Here is an 11,490-nt window from a genome sequence, read left to right on the forward strand (position 1 = left end):
TTGACACGGCCAGTTTGGCTCAGATAATCGAAATCCACTTGGGTCTAACGTCGCACATTGTTCCAGAACACGAAATCATTTTACGTGGGGTTGGTGCTAGAGGTGTGCGAGAACCCGAAACTATTTCGGGTCCCGAAATTTTCGGGAATCTTGATATTTTCGAGACCCGGAACACATTCGGGACCCGCTCGATCCCGAAAAAATTCTCGTCAAGACCCGACCCGACTATTTCGGGTTCTCGCACACCTCTAGTTGGTGCGTAAGCCTCGACTATGCTTTATGGCCAGAGGTGTACGAGAACCCGAAAATGTCGAGTCGGATCGGATTGAGAAATGTATTCAGGATCGGGACGGGTTCTCGAAAATTTCGAGATTCTCTAATATATCGGAATTTCCGATATCAATTCCGAAAACTGTCGAGTATATATTCGAAAACCTGATGTATTCGAAAATCCCAAAATTTTCGAGAACCCGTCCCGATGCGGAATAAAAATCTCGACCCGTCCCGACCCAAAATTTTCAGGTTCTCGCACATTTCTCACGACTTATGCTCTAAACACAATTTCATTTTTAAAACAAACCTATACTATGGATGCGTTTTGTATCACTATCAAAGTCCTCTTCTTTCAAGCACATTTTGAATTTTTTAATTTGTTTTTAAAGTTTCTTATGCTTCAAGTCAAACACTGTACAGTGTTAAATTAACAATGTTCTTTAGTGTCAGTGCAGCCAAGGAGCTAAAACAGCTAACCCAGACTTAATCCTGTGCACTAATATGTTGAGTGTCAATTTTATTGAGAGGAATTGCTATGTTGAGTCAATATTTTTAAATTGCCAGTTTAAATATCGATTATGTATCACAATATTAATTTTGTTTAATTAGATAGCCAGTATACATATATTAGTTAAAATGACTACGAATCAATGAACTGTCTGTGGAAATATATTTTAAATAAAACACTTAAAATGTTAGAGAGTGGTCGGGAACAAAAATTGACTGCGAAGTATTATAATGGGACTTTTCTAAAATTCTGTAAAAATTTAGTGACAATAAAATAAATTGTTAGTTGTTAGTTATTAGTTAAATAGGTGTTATGAAAGAGTGAAGTAAAATATTCCAAAGAAGTTAAAGAAACTGTACCATGTAACTTTGGTAGTATTAACAAAGTGTAATTACTGTATTAAAATAGCACAGTAAAAAGTTAGCAAATCATACAAAGTGTAGGAAAAATGATAACATGACGTTACTACCCTTTCCGCAATAAAATTTAAATAATCGTTGTTGATAAAAGTTTTAAATATTTTTCATTACATTTAATACGTACGTCTTTGTTTCGGTTAATCTACGGTATCCTAAATATACTTTCTTATACTCCTTACAGTTTAGTAAAACCTGTAATAATACAGTGGATCCAAAAAGTATTTGAATATTAAATTTCCCATCCTCGAAGAATTCTTGAGACTCAAACTGTGATAACTTTGTTAAAAAAGATAGTGAAATTAGAGGATTCAAGATTTAAAATGAGTTTAAATTTATTATTGAACTATCTTTCTTAACGAAAGTATCATAGTTCAAATATTGACAATTTCTCGAGAATGGGAAATTTAATGTTCTAATCCTTTTTGCATCCACTGTAATTATAATAAGTAGGAATTAAGTGAATCATTTTCGCCATAGGTCAGGAGTACAATTTCAATAAACTCACGGAAGAGGAAGTGAATTCACTTGGTTTACCGTATGATTACGACTCGATCATGCACTATGCGAAGAATACGTTTTCGAGAGGCACGTATTTGGACACAATTCTTCCGATGGAAAGGGACGGGAAGAAACGTCCTGAGATTGGACAGAGACTTCGGCTCAGCGAAGGAGACATCGCTCAAACCAATCTTCTCTACAAATGCCACAGTAAGTGCACATCATAATTATGTTTCTTTGCTCAACATTTTTGACCCTTCAAGAACGACGCCAGATTCTTAGGGGTCATTCGATGTGAAGGGGGTCACTTTTTTGCACTATGGTGCACGAATGCATACTAGTTTTGCACCCTCAGATTTTGCTGAAATTGAAATATGAACCATCATTTCGTTATTTTCGAAATTGTATATAAAATATAGACCATCAAAGTTTCTCATTTTGGCCAATTCTTACAAAAACTACCTACACAAAACAATTTATATCACGATTATAAATAAAGATAGAAACATTTTCCTTTCTTTGATCATCATCGCAAAAAATCTGTTCTGTTTACATAATTTATCATTTTATAACAGGAAAATGTAATTTTTAATGCGAAAATATTAAAAATATTTTCGTTTTGCTTTGACCTCCAGTTTAAATGTGAAAAAATTTGAACAAATATATCCGTATTCCACGATTTTTCCTCTTCACAAATCCGTTTTTTAATTTGCAGATAGGAAAGACCGGCAAATTCTTTTATAATGTATAAGCGTATCACCATTTCATTGATATTATTTCATATTATTATGACGTTTTTGAAAGCACAGTTGAAAAACATACAAAAATTAATCAACTAGAATATTCTTCATGCAATGCACGCGAAAGAAGTTTAGTATAATTTAAAATTGATCCGACTCTCTGAAAATCCTTCCTTATAATCACATTGCTGTTTTCATTGCAGTACTAGTGATGTAAAGGTAGAGACATTTCCTTCAGGATTGATAACTTCCAGGAAAAAGACAAAATTGTAAAAATATCCTAATCAATGAAACAATTACAAAATCGTGGTTAGTGCTGTGTACAAACATATTAAAATTGTAATTACAAAAATTCTATAATTCATTACATGTAAACTGTATCGTAGTTTCTAAAACAAGCTCTACGTCGGATAAAAATCTTCACAGTTAATTGTCCTCTATCTCTAATTTCTCATCTTACCCAGATAAGACTAATTAAGCTGCCCAAATAAATTTCTTGCGTCAGATACAGAAAATGTTCATTTTGCATAATAATCCGCATTCTGTTCACAAGATTATGTCGAAGACTTTAATATTAGTGTTTCACTTATTGTTACGGCGATACGTCAATAATCATGAAACAGTAAGCGAATATTTTTATTCGAATAAATCGTGTGAAGTTAATTGGAGAGAATTAATTTATACACCGAATATGTAAAAGAAAATCGATGCCCAAAATCACTAAATTTTCATGTTATAGTCAGTTTGATGAATTCACATTTTGATCTCTAGAATGCGGTAGAACGTTTCAAGAAAACAGTGGTTCCTTCGGGTCCCCAACACATCCGAACAGTTCACCGGCGATTGAGGGTGAACGATGCGAATGGCGAATCACGGCGACCCACGGTGAACGCATCGTATTGAATATCACGTCGTTGGACATATTTAAGAGCAATTTTTGTCGCAGCGACTATCTGGAGATTAGGGATGGATATTGGTACAAGAGCAACGTTCTAGGTAAGCTGAATAACGCGTGATAACGGTGCCATAAACATAGGACAAAATTTACATTCATCCCCGAGTCTCGTTATATCACGGTGGCTGCATCGCGAATATTGCAGTCGTTCTCGGTGAGGAAATAACCGGCGACCTTTTTTCAGAAATTCTATAGGCAACCCAATGTAGGAAACGTATTTACTATCATGCACATTGGTAGTTAATGAATAAATATTGTCTGTTTGATATATGTATTCATATGTAGAAAGATCAACAGCGATTTCTAACAGTAATCTCCTTATTTCTTCGTTAAGTTGTCGTGCGCGTTGCCTTTTTCGTGAATATTAATAGCGGGATTTCAGAAAGCGTTAAGTCTTTTAGTCCTGAATTATTCCATTCGTTTGCATATTTTACTGTCATTTCTGTTTTAAATATTACTGTTTAAAGGACATAAACATATGCTACATATAAATATATTTTTAGAATCACTACGGTAGATCTAGTAATGTGTATAAATCAAGTGTTTTTTTTTAGATTTATTACAGTCTGAGAAGATCTAATAATGTTTTAAATGCAAACAAATCAAATTTCAAAGAACCTCTACACGCTTTGCTCAGAGCTTGATTCATAACATAAAGTGCTTTATGAATAAAAAGTTTTACAAACAATGAATTGCTCTTATGGAAATTTATATATTTTCAAGGTAGATACTCTACAAAAAAAAAAAACGCAAATAAAACACACCGAATGGTAATATTATTCTTTACAATATGAAATGTAGACATTTCTATAAAACAATTATCATTTCCAAAAAAGGTATGAAATAATTAGCATTACATTCGATAAATCCTTCGTTGTTTGGAGAAATTACAGATTACTTCCTGTTTTTGTTTATATTCGATCACTTTGTGGCGCAAAAAATAAAAAGCTTAATCGTTAATTGACTGAATTAAATTTTTATCTATAATTAATCAATGTGTAGTCCGCGAACGATTAAAGTATTTCGAACTTTTATCTCCACAAGAATGATTTTGTTTCTTCGATTTTTAATAAAGAATGTGCGCCTCCAATATTTTCAGTAATCGGTCATTTACTTCAATATTATTTTTACCATTATTGTAACCATCGATAGTAAATATATTGGCCAGGATAAATATTTGTTCAAAAAACATGAGGCAACGTCTACATGTCTTTTGATTATTAAGAATAATTTTCGTTTATAGAAATATGAAATGTAATAATGAAATGTTTTTCGATTTAATCGACTAGAAGTAATATTACCAAGTTATTAGGTTCGGTTGTGCTAGTATGAAAATCGGATGCTTCGTATACCACCTGGTAGCCACCCTGCATCCCCTCGCTCATCTAAAAAATTTGGCATTCCGTTGAAGCCAAATTGTTGTAGAAACTTTCTTACGCGAGTGAACTCGGTAAGTTCTGCATTGAATAACATTGGCTTCGATGATGACGCAGGTCGATTCTGTGGAAGCGGCAAGATCCACGAACCCATCGTCTCCACTGGAAGTAGAATGCTTGTAACGTACGTGACGTCCAGTCGTCAAAGCGGGCATCGTGGTTTCACGGCGAGCTACGAGGCCGTTTGCGGCGGCGAGGTAGAGCTCGACGGCACCGGTCATTTAGAGTCACCAAATTACCCGGAGGAGTACCAATCGAGCAAGGAGTGCATCTGGAAGTTGTCTGTGCCGGAGAACTTCCAAGTGGCTCTAAAGTTTCAATCCTTCGAGATCGAGAACCACGACAATTGTGTGTACGACTACGTCGAGGTCCGCGACGGTCATAACCCCGACTCCCCATTGATCGGGGTTTATTGCGGCTACAAAATACCGCCAGACATTAAATCCTCCGGGAACAAACTATTGGTGAAGTTCGTTAGCGACGTATCCGTGCAGAAGGCTGGATTTTCAGCGACGTTCATGAAAGGTGCGGTTTTGTTGCGCCTACGATAACTCTAATACGATTAAACTCCTGCTACAGTAATGTCTCTATACACGTGAAAGAGATGCGCACGATACAGGGGAGCCGAAAAGCTCAATCGCCAAGAAGTATAACATGACACGGGATTATATCGGGGGGACAAATCAGTGACAAATCTTTTTTTCTTTTTAATTATTTCTGTAGGAGACTTTTACCGGCGTATTTGTGATATTTTTCTTGTTAAAATGAGCCGAAACAGGACACAATTTGGATTATATCTACTTGTTTAATTCACGAGATAGTAGAGCCTCGATAGTCCGAACCAACCATGTCTGAATTCTCCGCGATTCACATGTAAACGGTTCAATCTAAAGCGATCCACATACAACACGATGCATTGTACGATCCACTCTACAAAGTTCCTCCTATTAGTTCGGATAATCGAGGTTCTACTATATCGTCAATTAAGCAAGTAAATATAATCAAAAAAGAATCACGAATACGTTGGTAAAAGGTTCATAAAAATCACTTTAAAAATGAAAAAGTTTTATCATTAGATTAATATTATATCGAGACGTTACTGTAATTTTTCAACTTCGTTTTTTCAAGTTTCATAAAAACGTGCACTTATTGTTAATAAGATCACATTCATGCAAGTGCTAAAAAATTGAAATATTTATTACTGCATTTTCGAAATATTACAGAATTTGACGAGTGTGTCCTAATCGAGCATGGTTGCGAGCACGATTGTATTAATACTTTGGGTGGATTCGAGTGCTCTTGTAAACTAGGTTATGAATTACATTCCGACGGGAAACATTGCGAAGGTAAGTTTTTCCAAGAACACAACATTTCTCTTGTATTTTCGTGTAATCCGATTAATTGAAGTGAATATATTACTGTCAGATGCTTGTGGCGGAGTGTTCGAAGACAGCAACGGAACCATCACGAGTCCTTCATTTCCGGTGACCTATCCCGGAAACAAGGTTTGCGTTTGGGAAATCATAGCCCCGCCCCAATATCGTATCACGTTGAACTTCACGCACTTTGACCTGGAAGGTAACAAAGCTCGACAGCAAGATTGCGAATACGACGCTGTCGAAGTCAGTAGCAAGCTCGGCGACGATATCTTGAGGAAACACGGGGTTTTCTGCGGTTCGAGACCGCCGCCATTAATTATATCCGAAGGAAACTTTATGAGAGTAGCTTTTACGTCTGATAACAGGTATTGGTTCTTTCCTTTATTTGAAAATGCGTAACGGAACTACCCGCGAGAATAGACTGCGGATATCATGCATTTATGACAATAATAAGTACGTGAAATTTTAAGCGGTAGACATATTAAAAGAATTCAAGAATATAATTTCATTAGTTTCAGCTTGTTAAAAACATTAATGCAAGAAAGAAATTTCTATTTGGCAACTATTTCATGCAATTGATGCAAACAATTTTTATTTTGCATAAAGATCCGCAGTCTAATAATGAAATTCATAAAACATTTTTTAAGTACTACAGTATACAATCCTTTTACAAAATACTAGAAGAATTGTCATAATACATAAAGATTAATGAAAAACAATAACATAGAAACTTTGTAGTTATTTTTTAATCATTTTAATGATCATATAGCAGTCAAAATCGTAATATAGTTGGATACACAATTAATTTGAGTAAATGATACTCAACTGATATTTTTCCTGGAATTTGTAACTTTTTATACGCTTTTGCGTTGTTGCCACTAAAACACTGTGTGTCGGTTTGTTTGTCACAGTATTCAGAAAACAGGGTTTGCAGCTGTTTTCTTTACGGACATGGACGAGTGTGCAAACAACAACGGTGGCTGTCAACACGAATGCAGAAACACAATAGGCTCTTATCAATGTTCGTGTCACAACGGCTTCACGCTTCATGAAAATGGGCACGACTGCAAGGAGGGTGGTTGTAAATACGAAATTGTTGCACCGATGGGCACTATTACATCGCCCAATTATCCGGATCATTATCCAGGCCTGAAGGAGTGCGTTTGGCATTTTCTGACCAAACCTGGTCATCGTATTAAATTAGTTAGTACTTTTAACAATACCTTATGCATTTATCTTTATTTAATCATTATATTTAATGTCAAAAGTGATTACTAGACCGAGGATTTTATGCATTTTTGACCAGATTAAGTAGGTGATATGCAAAATAGTAGGAAGATAAAATACTTTAAGAATATCATTATTTTTAATCTATTAAAAAATTAAAGAATTTCCTATTTAATTTCTACTTCTTGCAATTAATGCAGAAAGTTTGTATTTGACATAAAAATCCGCGTAATTACAGTAATTACAGCTACAGATAACAGTACAATACTATTATACTTATAATATAATTACAAAGTACCCCATCGTTTACAAGATAACAAAATATTGAATTTTTTTTCTTTTCTTTTTCTTTTTTTTTTTAATTATTGACTGACAGTATTTTAATTCTGTTTCGACTCTTTTCGAAGACTAACTTAACCGTTTGAGTCCCAAGCAGCGCGATTCCGCTGCTGAGATTTTGTGTCGAAAAGTCCCAGTACATTTTGAACGCTATGGACAATGGAACGCTGACAGTGCAGTGCACTGACTGTCGAAGTAGCGCGCTCAACTTTACTGACGCACTTGCATCACGTAGCTGCTTTTTCAAATGTAAATAATACAATTATATATTTTGTATTTCATTGTTATCGCGCCGCTTAGGCCTCTTCGCAATCGATAAAGACAAGCGTTATCGCGCTTTTCGGTGTTTTTCGACCATGTTTTTTCAATGACCCCTGGGACTCAAACGGTTAAGGAAAAAAGTCAGAGTCTAAAGTCATTTACAATTCAGTTCAGAGAGCATAATTTATAATACATTCACTTTGATGACGAATATAGTAAATAATCATAACTAAATTCAATGTTCAGATCTTCAAAGTTTTCGAGATGGAATCCCATCAAGAATGTGCTTACGATCATATCGCCATTTACGACGGAGATTCTCCGGAGAGTCATATTCTCGGGAAATTCTGCGGTACAAAGGAACCTCATCCAATTTTAGCTACGGGAAATCAAATGTATATGGTTTTCAAGAGCGATGTTTCCGTCCAGAGGAAAGGTTTCCTCGCAACTCATAGCACTGGTAAGGAACAGGAATTAAAAAGCTTCTATACATTTTTAACGCCTATCAAATCAATATAACTATTATGGTGTACCAGAAAATATTAGTGTAAATATTTGAGAACCATTTCCGACAAAGTTACAATCGACTGAATAATTGCGATCGTCATTGAACATTTTTATGTATTTATTTTATGCATTTATGATAAAAGTGAAGCAATCAAATGCAAAACATTTAAAGGATTTCAAGATACCGTTCTATTATTCCCTACTTGTTAAAATGATTGAGAAAAGAAATAAATGTATATATAGCTCCTGTATTTTTAAATTAATTCAGACAATTTTTATTTTGCATAACAATTCGCAGTGTAGTGAGCACACTTTTGAAAACTGCATTTGAGGTGTCAAAAGATATTTATCATTATTTACTGTAAGGATGACGAAGATGTTGGAATACGATTTCATAAATACGTTTATTTCACACAGAAAGAAGACAGGGACTAGAGGTTACCCTCGTGCGCGCTACGACAACCTTAATTCCTTCTCCGCTCTACACTTTTAAGGGTTTTTGCAATGTAGGCGGTTACATTCCGAAAACCAATCACGGGTGTCTTAATACTAATGTACGCCCTCCAGGAGGCGACAGGGTGAGGGAAACTGACCAGTTTATTAGAGTACCCTCGCCCCGAATCCTCGTCGCCTACCTAGGGCCCTTAACGGTACGCATTTGGTCCGTAGATGTCTTACGGTACGTCAACGGCTATTGAGACCTTCAGATAAAATATGAAGTCTCTAATAAATCATCATAAAACATAAAGTTCCGCTAAATCTCAAAAATAGCCTGAAGTCACGTCCGCACCGTAATCACATACTGCGCCCTTGGCCGGCCTATGGTTGCGGTCCGCATGGGCCGCGGTCGCTCGAATTCCTTACATTACTTACGTTAAATAAAGGGAAACATCCCTTCAATGTAGAAGTAAAAAATTATTCATTTTTCAGCTCTAAAGAAAAAGTATGATAGATGTAAAAACAATTCTATGCCATCAGATAATTATATCTAACAGAACAACACAAATTAGTTCATTAGTATCTAAAGGAATTTTGTCTCTACTTCATTACATCGTTTTTCAAAACATTTTTTCGTGTAGACTTTAGTGTAGAGCATAACGTTTCTACATTTCGCTAATCCATTTTTCTCATAAATGCATAAAATTCGGAGTGTATCCATGGCTAATGTGAAATGCAAAATATTTTCTGGATCAACGTAATAGAGCCCTATATTTTACATAAAATAAAATCTCCAAATTTTATAATAAGATAGTTGTTCTTAAGATCACTATTTGCCTACGAAATTACCAAAGTACCACTGTAATTAATGTACATATTCCAACTTGATTTTAGAAGTAGCTCGTGATTAAGTGACCATTGTGTCACAAATTATACAATATGCAATTCGCTTTCAATCTCGCACTGAAGGCACGAACCTTTTCGTGCCTCGCTTTCTTATAAAATCGCGTTCAACCATCGAAATCGCACGTAAATCTGTCGAGTAAGCCGAGCTCTGTTCCGTGGACTCTCATTTACAGTCGTTAGTCACTTGGAAAGTCGCGAGATCGAATAATCTGCGAAGCAGACATCCATTTCACTAACGTAATTGTGTCACACAGCCTGCGGTGGTCACCTGGTCGCAACGGATGAAGTCAAGTATTTGTACTCGCATGCGAAGTATAGCTATCATAATTACGACCACAGAACGGATTGCGATTGGGCGATAGAGGCACCGCCCGGGAAAAACGTGCATTTGACTTTCCTCAAGTTCCATCTCGAATATGAGACCGAATGCAACTACGATTTCGTAGAAGTTTATTCGGGACTGGACACTTCCGGCCCCATGTATGGACGATACTGTGGTAATAGTGTAAGTGTACTTATATTATTAAATATAGTTATTCTTTCTGATCTACACATTTCGAGTAATATTCACTAAAAGTGAACGCGTGATGGATATAATACCATCGTCGTTAATCCGTAAGACAATACTAACCCAGTAAACAATTTGCTATGAATTTGGCATCAAAATTTGTCTACAAATTTCTATCCATCTGTTACCGCATTATGCTCGGTACTTGAGCGCAAAGTTTGCAGCGAAAGTTCCTTGCCAAATTGAGGCCGAACCTTGGCTTCGTTATAGAGGGCAGTTCGGTCGCACTAAGAACAGACCTAACCTTGCTGTAACAGCAAATATCGGGAAAAATCGGAGTCAACCTTTCTATAGGAGGGAAAATGGAATTAAATTATTGAAAATACATGATACTTCAAATTATGTAATTTAGAAGTTTAAATAAAATTTCATTTTCCCTCCCACAACAAGATTTACTTCGATTTTGCCCGATATGTATTAACCCTTATTTAGAGCAATGTTAGGTCCAGTCTTAGTGCGACCGACCTGCCCTCTATTACGAAGTCAAGGTTTGGCCCCAATTTGATATGGAATTTTTCCTGCAAACTTTGCACTCAAATTCCGAACCATCTGTTTCCGCATTTGGCGGAAGCCAAATTCATACAATATAGACACCAAATTCTGCTGCAATCAGGGTTTAGTGCCAAATGGACAAGCCTTTTGCTCGCAAAGTGTAATACAAACATTACGCAAAATTTGCTCGAAACAGCATTTGGCTAACTGGGAAATTAATGAAAACAATTTGTTGTTTCTGACGATCTTTTATGAGATTTTTACCAGTATATTCGCGACACTTTTCTGATCGAATTGATCCTAAGCACGACACGAATTTGGATTGAATTTACTTGCTTAATTCACGATACAGTGGAACCACCTAATCGGTGGAGTGGAGTGTTCGGATAATAGAACGGTTGCCTACCTACAACGCTAGATTAAATCTTTACAGAATTGTACTTTAGATTAAACTGTGTCCATTCGAATTATGTAGAATTTAGATAGTATCAGTTCGGATAATCGAGCCAATATTTCGCTGGAGCTGAAAACACGTGACTCGGAG

General features: G+C 35.9%; 2 protein-coding genes across 3 annotated transcripts in view; one reads left to right on the top strand and one right to left on the bottom strand.

The window, feature by feature from the left end:
- The window catches only part of Tok (tolloid-like protein 1 tolkin), a 175,672-nt gene that overhangs the window by 157,395 nt on the left and 6,787 nt on the right, over positions 1 to 11,490 (top strand). For both annotated transcript variants that reach the window (XM_076804352.1, XM_076804356.1), the window contains exons 7-14: positions 1,678 to 1,908; positions 3,210 to 3,434; positions 4,887 to 5,354; positions 6,053 to 6,175; positions 6,255 to 6,573; positions 7,120 to 7,411; positions 8,282 to 8,495; positions 10,141 to 10,391. In XM_076804352.1, coding sequence (XP_076660467.1) covers positions 1,678 to 1,908; positions 3,210 to 3,434; positions 4,887 to 5,354; positions 6,053 to 6,175; positions 6,255 to 6,573; positions 7,120 to 7,411; positions 8,282 to 8,495; positions 10,141 to 10,391 — 2,123 coding nt within the window. The remainder of the gene's footprint in view (positions 1 to 1,677; positions 1,909 to 3,209; positions 3,435 to 4,886; positions 5,355 to 6,052; positions 6,176 to 6,254; positions 6,574 to 7,119; positions 7,412 to 8,281; positions 8,496 to 10,140; positions 10,392 to 11,490) is intronic.
- LOC143364128 (uncharacterized) overlaps positions 1 to 11,490 on the bottom strand; it is a 69,090-nt gene that overhangs the window by 34,626 nt on the left and 22,974 nt on the right. The gene's annotated exons all lie outside the window — the stretch shown is intronic.

Source organism: Halictus rubicundus, chromosome 2 (assembly GCF_050948215.1).
Source record: "Halictus rubicundus isolate RS-2024b chromosome 2, iyHalRubi1_principal, whole genome shotgun sequence".
Taxonomy (NCBI): domain Eukaryota; kingdom Metazoa; phylum Arthropoda; class Insecta; order Hymenoptera; family Halictidae; genus Halictus; species Halictus rubicundus.